General features: G+C 35.5%; 1 protein-coding gene across 3 annotated transcripts in view; it reads left to right on the forward strand.

Annotated features, from left to right (window-relative positions):
• FTO (FTO alpha-ketoglutarate dependent dioxygenase) overlaps positions 1-17,216 on the forward strand; it is a 257,390-nt gene that overhangs the window by 63,439 nt on the left and 176,735 nt on the right. For all 3 annotated transcript variants that reach the window (XM_085303867.1, XM_085303868.1, XM_085303870.1), the window contains exons 4-6: positions 287-430; positions 9,808-9,887; positions 11,966-12,109. In XM_085303867.1, the coding sequence (XP_085159993.1) occupies positions 287-430; positions 9,808-9,887; positions 11,966-12,109 (368 nt within the window). The remainder of the gene's footprint in view (positions 1-286; positions 431-9,807; positions 9,888-11,965; positions 12,110-17,216) is intronic.

Consider the following 17,216-nt stretch of genomic DNA (forward strand, 5'->3'; position numbering starts at 1 on the left):
GTGAGTCCATTGCAAACTGATTTGCCTTTGCTTTGTAGTTTATATGATTGTTTCTGTCTTTATGCAGTTGTTTGCAAAAAATTGTTGGCCTCATATGGTGTTTTTATATCTGTTATGCACTTTTGAACTTGGAGATGGTGATTATACCAGATGGAGATTACAGAAGGTTTAAGCCTATTAACATTGTACCAATCCATGATTTTATTAAGTCTGTATTGTTTGTATCTTATGTTTCTAATCTTGTCTCATTTCTTTGTGGTGTTTCCCACCCCCTCTCTCTTTAAAGGTTCTGCATTTGAAGGAAGTAATGAACAGAATCTGAAGGGAAGAGACCCAGCTGTTTGGCATGTAGGCTTGAAGGTAGCATGGGACATAGAGACACCTGGATTAGCAATACCACTTCACCAAGGAGACTGCTACTTGATGCTGGGTAATTGTTAAAGGTTAGGAAGGGAAACTTTGTGTTGAAAACACAAACTGACACTTACTTTGATGTAAATTATCACATATTTGTTTCAGTTAGAGTGCTCATGATTTACAAAGATAGAAGATCTGGCTAGACTGTATAATAAATTCTTCCTACCCTTCCCGCATCCACACTGTATTTTTAGGAACCTTTTTCTTCCAGTATTTCTTTCCTTTCAGAGCTGAAAAATGAAAACATTCTTTTTGAGCCTTTCAAACAGTCAGAATTGCTAGTTCACCCAGGCTTCAGATCATTGGCAGGAATTCCCCAGCTGTTATGAGCAGTTGAGCTGTTTCTGTCCCATCCTTGTACATGTTAATTCTTTTCTATTTTCAATGCAATKTCACAGAATAATAGCATCTACAAGCTTTTTATGTCTCTTTTTTTGTAGTTGTTTTTTTATTTCAGTTCTTTAGTTTGGGTTACAGATTGACTATTAATCATGTAAGCTATGACTGTAGCAATATTAGAGTCTTGTTCCATGATTCTGGAGATGGTAATCTGTGCATGTTTTATTGGTCACCAGTTTAACATCCACTTTTTYCTCATTCTGCTAACACTTCTCCAAGTGTATATTCAAAGTACCATTTTCCAGTATTGGGATTATACTAAAATCATGATAAACTGAGCTGGCATACTCAGAGATGTGTATTTGCTCAATGTATTGTGTAGAAAATCAAAAAAAGATTTTTTTTTGAATTGAACTCATTGACTTGAGCAACTGAACTCAAACAGTGAACTTCCATCAAAAGAATCGAGGGTAAGGTTCATTGACATAAAAGCTATTACCTTCTCTTTTTGCTTGTGTTTTCCTTCATTATCGTTTTTGTTTAGTTTTAGTTTAGTTCTAGGTCACACAACTTAAAACTTTTTGTTTGCCTGTTCAGTGATTTGACTTGATAGATGTCAGGAGTGAGGGTTTTTTGTTTGTTTTCTCTCTTTTTGGACATTCCCTGTTTGTGCCTTGATAGGTGGAACACATTGGAACTTCCCTAGAGTCTCCGATGCCACTGCCAGGTGGTTGCATCAGAATGCTTCCACTTTCACCTTCCAACCTCCCAATAAATATGAACATGGCTTACTTATTACAGGTGATAATTTTTAAGATTGCCCACAAATATGTGCACTACAGTTTGTTCTTAGTTACCTCATCAAATCCTGTGCACTGTTATCAATTAATTATCATGTAARAGAACTGGGCTTTCTGTCCTCTTAGGTATGTGTATTCAGACATGAGCAGATCATTTGCTAAGATAGCAAGTATACGAGATCCTTTGGCACTGTGATGTAGCTATACCTCCCTCTTCTGCATTTGCAAGGGTATAGAGTAGCAGCATGGAGGGAGACTGAGACATTTCTTAAAGTGAAGTTTAGGTAGTGGCTWAATATTCCTAGAAAGGGAATTATTGATCTGCTTTTGTGCAATAGCTGTTCTAACATAAGTCTGTCTTGAACAATCTTGTTCAGTAATCCTTACTGACTAGAAAGTTTGTGCCTATCAACCTCACTGGACAAGCAAATTCAGAAAGCAAGTAGTGAAACAAGGTGTTTAACTTTGGTATTTTTATTGCAAAATTCTGTAAATTATAGTTGACTTGAGTTACCAAATCATAAGAATTTTTCTTATTCCTCAATGGAAGCTATATTCTGTAACTGAGATATTGGGAATTCTATATGAAGGATGGCTCAGAAAGTTACTTTATTAAACAATGCCATCCTGATTGTGTTTAGATGGAAACAAAGGATATATATTAAATGTTATTTTGAAGAAGATGTATAAATCACTGAATGGAAAGCTACAGTTTTGCAGATTTGATAATATCTTCTGCATTTCCAAAGCCTTTGCAATTATTTTTCCTCAATTACTTAAGACTCATTAAAATTTATTATCTTAATGTTTTTAAGTAGCAACAGTCTAACAAAGTATTCCCAAACTTGCTCTATGCCTTCTTAGCCCTTAGGTTTCTTAGCTTTAGGTTCTTGGTCCTCAGGTGAGTGTGTACATCAGAACCGTTTTTATCAGTTTCTGCTTGAAGCGAGAGACTTGACATAAATGGATTTCTACAGTTTTTAGTGTGTTTTTATATGGTTCATGTTTTCTAAACTATTTTAAGAGGAGGCATCTTGAGGATGCTCTCTGAGAGGTAAAATATGAAAACTTTAAGTAAAAGATAACCTGACAGTAAAGAAGGTAATTTTAGATTTGTTAATCTTCTGCCTCTGCACATTATACATTCCAGAACATCATAAGCTGAGTCTTCTCACTTGCATGCGAGACATCTAGAACATGTAACATTCATACTAGAATACTGCAGCTCTGGACATCAGCTCATAGTTGCTCTTGAAGTAGAAAGGACTGATTGGCAGGAACGTGACTTTTCTGACTGCCATTCTCACTGCTCTTCCAGCTGTAGTGAACAACTGAGCATCAGTACATGTCTGTTCTTTTAATTTTGAAATAGTATAATGCTTGTTTTATAGGGATGTTGCAAAATATCAAAATGTCAAGTTCAGTATGTTGCTTATAATTAAAGTCAGCTCCTAGCAATTCCTGTACTTGTAATACTCCAACTATTTTCTGATATTATACACATAAATCTTATGAAAACTTGGTAACTTGGTATTTCTAACATTAATGTGTAAGTACAATAACTCGTTTGTAAATCCTGAGCTACCAACTACCAAGATCAGTTTTGTTTTTAGGTTTTATTTTTTAAAAAAATAACAGTTTTGTCCCTGTCTTCTTTTGCTCTACAAAATGGTGTTTGTAGAGTTTTATTAAAAGGAAATCTTAAAATATAGGTTTATACCTGCATTTTCGGCACTGTTCTTCAGGTAAAATAATAATAAGCCTTAATTTGAATGCATACTAATACTAAAACTGGTGCTTAATCCATCCATTTTAAGACAAGTTATTACAATAATGTAAATGTATTTTGATTTAAAGAAAAACAAAATTCAAAATAACTTTCAGTATGACAGCTTTAAAAAAAAAAGAAAAGAAAGAAAAGTTTTTTTCCCCCAAATATGAAGAAAAAAATTGCTGAAGGACTGCAAATCTGTTGCCTAAAAACTCAAATCTGAACTTTATATCACTCATGAAACGGAAACACTTTAGCCCAATTTAGAATAATATATTGGTCTGCAGAGGAAGTGCATACTGAACCCTGCTGTCTCAAGTACACAGTCAAGGGGTGTCTAATATGAAACGTGTTGGGTGCATGCAATAAATCCAAAATGCGTGGAGGTGTGCGAAGTGCCCCATCTGCTCTGCTCTAGAGCATGCTTAACTAGGGTTGTCATGGTCTTACTATTAAATTGCAATCTTTCCCCTAACCTTAGTTAGACACGACCAGATTTGCAAACAGATTTACAATTTTCACTAATTTTCCTACCATGACTTCAAAACATACTTAACAAAAATACACTCTGGCCTTTTTCAAAGGGAGAAGATTTACTTTTCCACAGCTGTTTCCCATAGATCAAACCCTTGCTTGAAGGTCAGRGTTTTAAAACAGCATGAAGATGAACTTGGAATCTAACTCCCCTCTCTATCATCAGCAACATATAGTTCAAGAAGCATTAAAAAATTATTTTCATAACCCACGAGAAGTTGGGTGCACACATTGCGGAGGCTGCCTTGTGGTTAAAGATAAGTATTTAATGGAAACACTTCCACATGTTTATAGTGGCTCACTAAACTATTTCTAGATACTTAATCTGCTTCTATACCCACAAACTCACTTGAACCCTTTTTGCTCTCCAGCATCTTGAATGTGTTGGAGTTTTTTTAGCTCCACAGTTTTTTTTTTTTTTCCCGTTGACTCCACATTTAATCCAAATGTTATATTACTTGATTATTAAGATTTTGAACCTCAAACGTATTTGTCTTTACCAAACTTTGATCATGTAGTTTGGCAAATCCCAGACATCTTTTTTATTTCAGCCTCTTAATTCATTCTGTATTTTGTTTGTGCACACTTTCCTTGTTCAAAAACTAAAAATATTTCTTAATTAGGGCCAGATCATCTCTCTGGCTTTCTGTTGTGAAAATAGTACAAGACATATTCCATTGACCTTTAGTTTCTTGGAGAAAGATAGATAGCCTTCCTAGTGCTTTCTGTTGATGTACCTGCAGTAAAATTAGTTTGATTTGGATTTCTCCTTTTGAAGCATTGCTGGAAGATGGGTGAAGGAAGAGTCTGTTTCCATWGCCTCCAGTCATCTCTGTCAACCCTCCCATTGTGTCAGAGAATACTACTTGATTTGTGAGGCATGTGTAGTCCTGCATGTACTAAAAACCATTTAATTACATTAATCTCATGAATAAAATGGTCAGATGAATTTGATGAAATGGTATATATGAAAGGGTAGCCTTCCGCTTTTGACAGTCACTGCTATGCTTACATTTTTTTTAGCATGAGTTTGCAAGTCACAAGTCAACCTTCAGTGATGTGGTATATGTGCAACTGGATACAAGTGGAATTAGAAACRGTAGAAAAGCATGTTAGTACTTTTGGAAATTTCACTGTAGTAGAGTAAATCAGAAAACTCTTTATTTCTTCATGGTAGTTAGGAAGATAAATAGCACAACTTCATTTTACATTTATTTTTGTACATATTTGGGTCAGTAAGAATATCAAAGTTTTTGCCAGAGCTTTTAATCCCACTGTACATGTTCCTTGCTTTTCAAAATAGATGACAAAAAGAAAACTGTAAAAATAAAAAGCTCAGTAAGAACACTTATAAGAAGATAGAAAAGAATATAGAGCGTTGTTGCTAACACAAGTGATGCATTGTTCTCAGGGCTTTCCTGAGATGTATTTTGCCTAGTAGTGATCTAGGTTTTGAGTCTTCGGTCCTTATTCCTTTCAGTAAGGATTGGCTAAGAATTCATCTCTCTTCTTGCTTTCTTGTGTTTGTTATGTCTTAATCTGTAATACTAATAGGAAGGTAAATAGGCATATAGCCATTCTTTCCTTGAAACTGCCTTGACTTGTCACCTTACTTCTACTCTAACATTTAGTTAAATAGCCCAGTTAAGTATACATACATTTATCCATTAGTCCATCAAAAAGAAATACAAACACAGGACTAATATTACACTATCCATGTGTTGCCCAAAGATGACTGAACTGTGGTTCTAATTTGAAAAAAAGAGCTAATTGTATCTATCATGAGGCAGCACAAGGAAAGAATTGTATATTATAGCTTTTGATAGGATCATACTATTATTACAGTATGCTGTTATAGTATACCATTCTATAAAACATTAGAATAATAGAAATTCTTAACCTGAAGAATCTGGTTTAAAAGAGTGTCTCAAACTTGAGAGCTAGAAATTTGTTCTTCTGTCTTATGTAAATTTTGATGTCATTTTGTATCATCTTTTATTTCTTACGAGTCTAGCATAAGAACAGAGATGAGGACACTGATATTCCTTATACTGTCAGTGTACACAGCGAGGTGTGAACAGAGCTGGGACAAGGACTGCAGAGAACAGAATCGGGCRGGAGAGGGCATACCATAGAAGTACCATAGATGTTGTTTATTGCAGTGACTCTTTTTCTCTGCAGATGAAAGAAGTAGGAATCTGTATTAAGCAAAAACACTGTTTAGAAATTGTTTTACATGTGTGTTATCTGAGGTGATACTGTGTCAAAGAATTGTGTGCATTTGCAAGTAATCGGATCGTCTGCTAAACATACTACTACTTAGTACTTCATCTGTAAAGTCAAAACCCTTTTGCATCTGACCTCCAAATTATTTCAACACACTTCAAGTTGATAACTTTGTTTTCCAAGGTGGTTTCAGCCACCTGTACACAATCATACGTGTGATTAATTTCTTTTAATAAATATTGCCTGGACTTACCTCAGCTATTAGTGCTATAATGGGATCTGGCCCTAAGATGACAGATGAATCGTTAGAACGTGGCAGACAAAGCAGTAGAAATAAAAGAACAAAACAATCATTTTAAAAGAAATAAGGATTTTGCATATATATGCATGCAGGAAATAGTCTTCGTGTTTCTTAGATGCTGCACTTCAGAAAGCTGAAATTCTTTTTTCCAGCACTCAGACACCAAGTTTTGTTGCCAAACAAGACTTTGTTTTGTTCCTTTGAATACAAGCAAGTCCTTTACAATATTATCAGTAGTTTGGGGAGGCTGATGTAGACATTATAGTGCGAGAAGCACAAGCAGTCTTCCATATTTGTATARAGGCTAGTGGCACAACGATATTCTGTTAATACGGGTAGGTATGAACGGCTTTCATGTGTGTGACCAGTTTAGGCTTCGATTCAAAAAGTTCTTTTTGGTCAAAATACGCTTCAGCCTGTGTTGAACTTCATAGTTTTTTCTTGGCTGTTTTCTGGAGTTACAATTTTAATTTTGGATAATTTGTAGCGTTTAAAAGTTTATAAACGTAAGAAAAGCCTAATCAGACCTTAGGAGAATAGTCGTGGACATGGAAAAGTGCTGAAAGTGGAACAGTCATTTAAGGAGTAAACTTCAGACTAATTTTCAAAACTCATTCATATAATTCGTATAAAAGTTAATTGATATATGCATATTCTTAAATATCCTTGCCATATGGGAGGCAAGACTATTCAAAAAAAAAATATTAGGAGAAGGGATCACATGACAGTTCTTGAAACTGTATTAAGTACATTGCTAAATAGGTGCTAATTGTGATTTGAAGTAAAAGCTCACTTCTCATGTACATTACATAGTTTTCCTAAGTTATTTATAAGTATTGATACTGAAATGAGATTTCCATGCCATAGTCATTCTGTATTTGTGGTAAGATATGGGTCCACTGTGTTAAGGCAGAAGAGACACAATGTTGGCGGGACGGCTACATGTATTCCTACTTTTATATGTGTATATTTTGTGACATACAATACCTTAGAGTTGACTTGAAAAGTCAGYGTTTCAATTTTCTGGACCTCATCAATCAGTCATGCAAAATCTGAACTGATGTTAGCTCCATATGTGTTGTGTTTTACTTAAATCTGCAATGGAGTTTTGATAGTTTTGACATGGGTGTCCAGGTAAGGTAGCAGTTTTGGTTCAGCTCTAACACTAAAATAATAATCTGGATGTAATTGTCTATGCAGATAAAATCTTTCRCTGCCAAAGGGACAATGTCGCATTTAAAAAAGTCTTTTTTTTCTTTCAAATGCTATGTTTTAAAGGAAAAGAAAAAGAAAAACAGATTTTTACTGTGATCTTTTAAGACTTACAAAAGATATTTGAAAAATATATTCTGAGATGTGATCAGTGAGGCTTCGACCGTTTTTGTACAATTACRGTTTTAAGTGAATTATAAACTCTCAGATAAAAATTTCAGGGCTCTTTCTAAGAGTTATAAAGCATTACGGGAAGTTAGAAGCAGTTTCAAGGGGGAGCTCTACAATGAAAGTTGCTAAGGATTTGAATGAAAGTGYGAATCGAAATGCGGTAGTTCTAGTGCTGTGTTAGAAAAAAAAACGCACCAAATGAATGGGTACTGAATGGGATGTGGGAAAGAGTTTAGGTTATTTTTGGGTAACAGTTGTTCATGAAAGTGATTGTGATATTTAGTATTGTTATGTTCAGAAATATTAATATTCTGTGACCTTTGCAAGATTTGGCACTATATACAATTTAACTCTCAAATGAAATTCTCTCTCATAGGAAGTGTTTTTCTCCTGTTCGAGGCTTTTTGTTTGGGAGTTTTTTCTAAGCTTTTCTACTTCATCTACSTGCTCACGTCATGCAAATAGAAAATAAGCCTCCTATCTAAAACTGTCAGTGGGAATAAAATCCCAGCTACACTTGTTCTGCCTGTTCCTTRTATAAGCCATTGGTCTAATTTTTCTTGCGTTCATGATGCTGTCTGCTATTTTATGTGTGAACTTTTTTAAAGATTGCTTATAAAATTCTTAGAAAGAAGACAAATGGTTCTTAAAACTGACAAATTCAGTCATTCTTGTGAATTATTATTTGTAAGGCTATTACCAATTTTAAAATTTCAGACTTGTTGCAAGGTGAGGTAAAGCTTTTAGAGCATGTCTGCTTTCAATAATAAAGGAAATAAAACATTAAATTTCACACATTGTTCTTTTCTGTCTGGTAGACTGTAATTATGGTCAGAAGAGCATTTTCAAAATGAGTAGGAATTTGGAGTTTTTCAGATTCAGGGTGTGCAAATTGCTTTCAAGAGAAATATRTTTCCATGATGGAAGGATGAAGCTTGATCATTTCTCATTATGCTGTATTATGGTGACTGAAGCTACGTTCCCTGAAAGAAAGATGAAAATACAAACTCAAAGTTAACCAGCATCTTGCAGGTCTTTCTCTTCATATACATATATATATATGAATATACATATATATATATGTGTGTGTGTGTGTGTACACACACACACACACACACACACACACAAACCCCAGCCTAGTGTTTTGCACCTAGTAGTGGTCATATTTTGCTGTTTGATAGATTTTCTTGAATGTTTTGTTGAGTTTGAGAGGGCAGCATAATTTTAACACTAAAAGTATTTGATTTTCAAAGCACCTCATGAAGGGTTTTTAATGTAATGGTGAATGTTATTACTAGATTTAGGCTTAACTTTTGCAGAAGAATGTATTTCCTCTAGAAAATGATGACTTGTTAGAATTCAAGCATTTATGAGAATTTTGGTAAAATTCTGATGGCAACTATGTGGATTCCATTTAAAGGGTGGTAGGGAAGCTGTTTGTTGCCAGTTGGTCTGCTCAAGTTCTTAGCAGCCCTCCTGGCAGGCTACAAGATAGTCTTAAGTGAAATGCTTTGGAGGTAGAACTTTGAGCAGGTAGAGGCCAGATTTTCTTCTCTGAGCTGAAGGCAGACCTTCAGTTAAGTTTTGAGGGGAAAAAAAGATGAAATAACATGTGTTTGTCTTTTTTTAAGAAATATTTTTAGGCTTTTTGCAGTGAATTTCAGTATTCTTTAGTGATTTTTGAGAAGAGAGATTGTAATTTCTACACAGTCTATTATTTATAATGATGCTTAACTTTGAAAATTCATTTGTTTTAGCTGAATTTTTTGCACGGGAGGTAGAACAAAGTCCACTTCTAGACTGTGTAAACTGGGAGAAAACCTAGGTTTGGGAGATCTTTGTAATGCTAGGATAGTGACAGTTATCATGGTCTACTGAATGCTTGAGCTCTATGAAGACAATCTTAYATACTCTTTGAATTCTCTACTTTTTGTTTCAAATGCTTCATGCCCTGTCCTGAGTTCATATCAAGCCAGAATAAGTTGTTAAGTATATATTTTTTTTTCTGTGCTTAAGGTTTTCTTCTCTGTGTCTAGATGATCTCAATATGACACATCAGCACTGTGTTCTGGCCGGTTCTTTACCTCGATTCAGCTCAACTCACAGAGTGGCAGATGTAAGTATAGAAAATCAATTGCTATTTTTTTGTTTTGTAAAGCTAATATTCTGGTACTGTAAACTCAGTATCATGTTGTCTTATCCTGAAGTGTGGTTCACAGTTATGCTGATGACTCATTAGACTTCTTGCTTGAACAACTRCTATTCATTTATTGTTGGATCAAGGTACAGTTCCTCTCTCTAGTTAGTTTCCTAATGTCACAATTAGGCATATAATATATAAATTAGCAATATGCTATACCACACAGTCACAGATAATTGAAGAAATGGAAAGCATGCAACCATATTTCTATCTGAAATGTTTTACAACTCTTTTTGCTCTGTTCATGTCCCTGTCCTAGTTGAAAGACAGTATTCATGATGAGATAGAAATATTCAAAAATATATATCAGTAGGATCCACTGTCAAAAACAGCCTTTAGGAGGTCAGGACAACTGAAAGAAGTCATCAGTAAGTTTTAAACTGGATCCTTCTGGTCCATCCTTCTGGGGTGGAAGAAGCAGAAGGGTGATTGTGTCCCTTGTCTGAGAGTTGTTCTTGGATAACAAGGGTTCAGCCTATTATTTTCAAGTATTAACATACTTCTGGTCCATCCTTCTGGGGTGGAAGAAGCAGAAGGGTGATTGTGTCCCTTGTCTGAGAGTTGTTCTTGGATAACAAGGGTTCAGCCTATTATTTTCAAGTATTAACATACGTTTTTTTTTTTAAAAAAAATAGATCTCTCCTCCTTGTTCTTTTCGTGGTTTTATCTTGAGCTTTGTTTAAATAAGTATTCAAATGGAAAGACATACRGAAATACAAAGATGGACTGTATTGTAAAATGATTATTTTTAAAAAATACTTTTTTTTAGCAAGGCAAAATGCATTACTATTGAAGCTTATGTGAGAGAGATACATGTATCCAGATACTTTTTTTTCCCATAACTCTTTGTAGTTTTCCCAATAATGTAAGTGAAGAAGTGGCACCAAACATAGGCATACATGTATATRCTTTATTTTTTATTATATCTTGTAGGAATATGAGAATACTACTATAGTTATCRAATTTATTTCAGGAATTACTGTCCCAAAGGTGTAAAAAATTTCTTATGTGGGAGCTTTTATTTCCCAGATAATTCTATACTCAGCTCAGTTGAACTGGGCCTGGGCTTTGATATAAAGTGGTATAGTATGATGTGCATTTAAACAAACAAAAAAGTGTTTTTACTCTTCTAAGGAGTGTTCTGGCTCTGTGCCATTTTTGCAGGAAAAGGCACATTTATTTTCAGTTTGAAAAGCTTCTCTATTAAGGGATTATATTTTGTTTTTGTAAACTGTTGTGATCTTGTGTTGTACAGTATGGAAATTTTATTACCAAAAATATGAGGCTGGGAGTCTTACTCAAGATTATTTATGGRAATTTAGTAGAGAGTCATAAATATTTAATTGAAAATAATTAAGATATAAACATATCCTCTTTTTGCTTCAAAACAWTTTTTATATTTCCTTCTAATTTTGAAGCAACCTGTTTGTAAAAACAAAATACAAGGAGCAGACATGCCATTCTGTTCTGTGCATATTATGTATGCRTTGTAAGCTTGTAAGCACAGTGTTCTCTCAGACTGGATATGGAATTCCGTGTTACTGTTACTGGGAACCTTATACAAAACAAAAGTGAGTATTTAATACTGTCAAAGACTAGGCAGGAAGCAAGGGAAAGTCTGGCCATGTTTTTGTATGCCATATTTGTGAAGTAAATTTAAAAGGAATACTGTTCTTCCTCCTTTCAGTTTTGTGCTTCAGTAAAAAGGAGGTTGGAGTAGATCTCCAGAGGTCCCTTCCAACCTTACTGATTCTATGATTCTAATGGACTGTATTTTTGATGGATAAGAGATTTTTCATAATTCCCACTGATAGCTGTACAATTTTGGAGGCATTAAACTTTTGCTGAAAAGATCATAAAGTTACAAAAATGCATCCTTTCTGCTCCTTCGTTTTGATTATTTCAGAGGTAGTATAAAAGGCGGKAGTGTATTTGAGAAATATATAACTTATACAGTCGTTATATGTATGTATGTATATATTTATTTTTAATAGTGTTCAAGAGGATCATTGGAATATATATTTGCTCAATGTGAGCTTGCACTCCAGAATTTACAGACTGATTCTGATTCGATGGCTTTATCTTTGAAATCTCTGGAAGCTGCTGTTGTGAAGCAAGTAGAAGAAACGCATAATGAGGTGAGATTTGCACAGAAAATACTTCAGCCTGATTCTGTGAGATGCATTCTGCTCATGGAGTTAATGTGAATTAAGTGTATTTAATGGCTCACAAGACATTGCTGTGTGTAGGTTTAAAATACATTTTTGTTGACTTTTCTGTTTGGTTATAGTGATTGGGGTTGACTCACATCTGATACTTTCATTCTCAAGGAAGATTTCATTTTTTCCTCTTAAGATCCCTCTGCTGGTAGATTCAAAGAGTAGTTTTAGTGAGATTGGTTTCATGGTGTGAAATCTGATGGTGTGGTGGACCAGTAGAAACACCCTAGCTCTCCTTTGGCAGAGAGGAAGAGAGAAAAAAAATTCAAAGTGAAAGCGAGGAAAATTCTTACAAAAACTTCTCAGTAGTTTTTCAAGCATTAAAATAGTTGCTAGTCTTTYATAGAATGCCAGATGTGACACGATTGTGAGCATTTGCTTTAAAGCGTAATCGGAAGAAAATGCAGTGGAATAATTTTGAAGAATAGCTTAGTTCTGCTGGTAATTCCGCRGTATGAAATGCGCAAGTGTAACCCTGCACTCTCGCAGAATTCCACTGCAGCTGGCACGGCGCTCTGTGGTTTGAAGTGCACAACAGTGTGTTAGCAAACACACTGACTTGACWAACCAACCAAAATTATCAGGCAATATTTTGGGCAACTTTGGAAACAGGTAATTTTTCTGTAATATAAAAGTAGGTAATGTCATGGGAAAAACAAATTTTGGGACCACTTTCTGCCCACTTATTAGTGGTTTCTTAACAGCATTGCTGTATGCAGACATTTTGAAGGAGATTTTCTGAATTTCTACTGAGATAAGCATGCTCATATTTATACAGGGACATACGTAGTATGTAGGTAATTTTCACTCAAATGAGAATTTGTGTAAATGCTTTATTTAAMTTGCCATCTGCTGAGGATTATAATGTGGTGTATTGTTACTGAAACATTGTAGAACACTTTTTATCTGTATTTTGTTTAGAGATGGTAAAATTGAGTATAGTGATGGCAAAAGATTTGCTCCCTTGATATTTAGCAAAATAGTTCCTAGAACAATTTAAAGAAGTCTGATGCAAAGGGCTTTACAAAACATTAATCAGACTCAGTCCATAAAACTATATGCATATGTGCCTTGCACAGCTAGGGCCACATGCACAGCTGGTGTAAATTTGCACGGGCCCTTTAACATCAAAGACCTGTGCCGTTTACATCAGGTGAGAGACTAGCCCCTGGTGTTTGCAGTCACCTGAATAATTTCGCTATGCGACATACAGGGATGTTTCCTGTTACACATATGGGATATGCTGTAGCAGAAATCACTGTTTAACTTGTACATATTGTGCACTTAGTCTTAGTGGACACATTGGCTCTATATTTCATTTGAAAAGAGAATACCCACTCACTTTTTTTTAATTTCCTTTTTCAAGGTCACTTCTTCACTTGAATGATAAATACCATATGTTGAAGTGCTATTTAAGCTTTGTTTTTTATTTGCTGCATAAATGGGAAAAATGATCTGTGGCTTTACACTGTGGTAGATACATGTTTCTTTTTTGCACGTCACTGAAGTGAAAACATAAGTATCTATGAGGCAGATTTTTGTATATAAAAGCTTCCTACTGTTTTTACCCACTATATGATAAATCTGTGTAGTTTCAGGCACTAGTGTGGCACTAGTATGTCTTCACAGAGATGTGAAGAAAGTATTTTATTTGTTTAAGGTACCAAACTTTTCAGCTACTGATGAAAATGAGTGTGGTCAGGATTTGATCACTCTCTTTTTTTTTTTTTTTCCCTGAGTTTCCCCCCTCAGTATTTTTAAATAGGAAAGTCAAAACTGCACTAGGTAAAGCCAAACACAGAATAATGAAGAAATAACTTCATGAAGGATTACTGCTCTGTTTTGACTGTATATTTCTGTTCTGATGTACAGCTTGCTGTGGTAGATCTAAACTTCCTTATGTTTTTTTTTTTCCCCCCTCTGGACTAGAGATCATTTTAAAGAACTTGAAATTGGGTTGTATTCTCATCTCCCAAGAGTGGTACAGTTGTATTTTTATTTTTAAATATCATTTTAATTGAAGATTTTCATGTGTTTTAGCCCAGATAACTAGATGCAGCTGTTTTTCTAGATACTCTATCTTCCTGAAATGTTAGGATTTTTTTCCCCCTCCCTCTGATTGGCTCCTGTAAATTAGTCATCAGAGATCATTAACTGGATCAGAACCACTGAGGTGGCATCAAGCTACATGCAAATAAGCTGAAGTATAGTAGCTTAGCAGAGGTTCACAGTCTGTGCTGGAATTAAGTGCCCTGCCAAATGAGATCTAGATGAATTAGCTGCGTCTGCCAGAGGGCAAAAGACTAAGAGCAAATCTGGAAGAATGAGGTGTAATTCTGTGCCTTCACTTTTGTATTTCTGGGCAGGAAATTTGACTTGCTGAGCTGATAAAGTGGATTTGAACTGAAGATCTGAAGCTTAGGTGGAGGTTTACTTTTTCCATTTTTGTCAGGGACACAAACTTCAGGAACTATTCTAGTGGGCAGCCAAGTAGAATTTAAATATTTCTTTAGACCTAGCCTTGGTGTCACGGCCACCCTCAGTAAAACCACCTTCAAAGGAAAAGGTGAGCAACTGTGATGTATATGCTGTTTGTTGGATAAGTTTGAGTCGTTTCACACGCAGTAAGTACTTCAYAGCTGTAAGTAAAGATAACCTCAACAGAGGGTGCTGCTTGTCTAAGTAGCTTGTAGGCTTGAAATCTGAACGAGTACTTTGGCAGGGTATCCTACGAACAGAGTGTAGTAGGGTGAGCAGAAGTAATTACCTGCACAGCTGTGAAGGATACTAGCCTAACAAACAGTGCACGTATGGTGTTGCGCATTGAATTAAAGTTACTCTGTTAGCAAACAGCAAACTGATTGTTTCAGTAGYGATTTATCCTGAAATAAATGATCTTACGGAATTCACTCCATGTGAAGCTCTTGACCATATGAAATCACTCTTGGCTTTCCAAAATATATACAGCTGCTAGGTACATCTCAAATAGAGCAACAGCAGACCTGGGAAAACCCATTGGCAAGCAGATACTTTCTAAAGTAACCGACGCTACTGAACAGGTGGTTTCAAAGTTCATACATACAAAAATAAATCTGCAGAAAAAATCTTCTCTAGCCTATTCCTTGCGTTTCAAAAAGAAAAAAAATCTTCATTGCTTTGAGTAATGCGAAGTCTGATAGCAGGTTCCTGTTGTGTGAGATGGTTTCAAGAGTTCCTTATTGGCCCACACCAGACTAGTCATCAGTATATGAGGAAGTTTTTTAGGATCTGATGATTATGTTTTATATGTAATACATACTTCGAAGTGTGTGCTCCACTTTAAAAGAGCAGAGTTTGGTCCTCATGGGGGCTCTGGCTCAGCCCTGGTTACCAAATCCTTATTACCATGATTTAAACATGAGATTGGATTGGTTGCTCTGTTGTTTGTGAGGTTTGTCACTCATGCATACAGCAAATCTTGTCCCCTGGAAGAGGGAGATCAATTTAGGATGGTGAATACCTAGGGATATAGAAAAACCTGGGCTAGTTAAGTTGAAAGATATGTGGTGTTAGATCCTGAGGTCACTACTGAGAAAAGGTAGCGGGGTACACAGCCGAAGGAAGGTTAATGTGTTTTAGCACACTGCAGTGAAATGACAGCATGGTTGGTGCCTGGCTAGTACAAAAGAGAAAATATAGATCACCTACATATGTGGCATTTTATAACCAATACTTTTAAATAATTGACTGAGGAGCATTGCCTCACAAAATGTCAAATGCTGCTGTTGGCCTTTTACTACCCAGTATTGACTATAACCTAAAATTGGCCTTTAATCATTGTTTAAAGGACAACTTGAAAATATGTTGAGGTTAGGCATGAGGCCTGATTCTGAGCCTACTTGCACAGCTTGCTTGACAGTAAGTCCTAGGTGAAAATTAATTAGGAGATAGAAATTATTCCTAAAAACATGCAGCTTTTTTTTATGTTAATATGGTTAGGCTTTATTCAATTCAATTACCTGAACTACTTTCTAATCTGAACAAAAATTATTTTGGCGTACAGGAGTGTCTGCATGAAAACTCGTTCACAAAATCTTCAGCAAGAGCTGTTAACTTGAGAGTTTGGTCAAGAAAATGAATATTCTGTAACTTTGGTTCCATCAAGTCTAGAATGAAACTTTCTTCTCTCTACAGCACTTGCTGTTGTTTCTATTTCTAGTACAGCTCCTCCTCTTCGTGGAAAGAGAGGGAAGAAGGTGAGCTGATAGGAATGCCTTCCTGATGCAAGAAAAATTATTATTCAATGTAGTTTGACAAGAGAAAGAGATAGTATAGCTTTAAGAGATCTTGGAAAGCAGATAGCACATGCACTTGTTAAAGCATGTACTTACTAATGGATGTGGTATAAAAAGTGTTCAAGTGTTAATTTAAAAATAACAAACAAACTTGCCAGAACAGAAATCCCTGAAGATTTTTAACAAAACTAAGTATTTGGGCTTATACATGTTTGAGACAAGGACAAAAGAACAGAAAAAAAAGTCACCCTTGCCTCATCAAGATGATTTTGTTTTTCAGAATTAACAGTTACCTGGTCATGGGTAGTATTGGACTATTTCAAAGCAGTCACTTACCAAGCAGCTTGATGGATATGCTGGTGGATGAAACACTGCTCCCCACACCCACCTATCCACATAACTAAGTTTAGAGGCTAAAGTGAGATGTTGTGATACGAACCTGAGTTTGAGAGCCCTGGTAAAAGGCAGTCTACATCATTAAACAACTGATTGTTACAAGTTGGTACACTGACCTCTGGTGAGACCAGATAATCCTGCACAGAATGAACTACATATTGCTAAACTCGTTCTCTTGTGCTTAATGAATGAACAGCACTTTCGTGTGAAATTGTGTTACTGCATTATGCTTGCCAGTCTTCATACGTTATAGCCCTTTCAGTGGCAGAGACCAGCAAAAAGAGAAAGAAGAAAAAAGTGTTAAGTACCCAAAACTCTGGTTGAACTGTTAAAGTGTTCAGCCGTCCCCAAACTGT

The sequence above is a fragment of the Rhea americana genome, unplaced genomic scaffold (assembly GCF_003343005.1).
Source record: "Rhea americana isolate MKP2758 unplaced genomic scaffold, rheAme1 scaffold_20, whole genome shotgun sequence".
NCBI lineage: Eukaryota > Metazoa > Chordata > Aves > Rheiformes > Rheidae > Rhea > Rhea americana.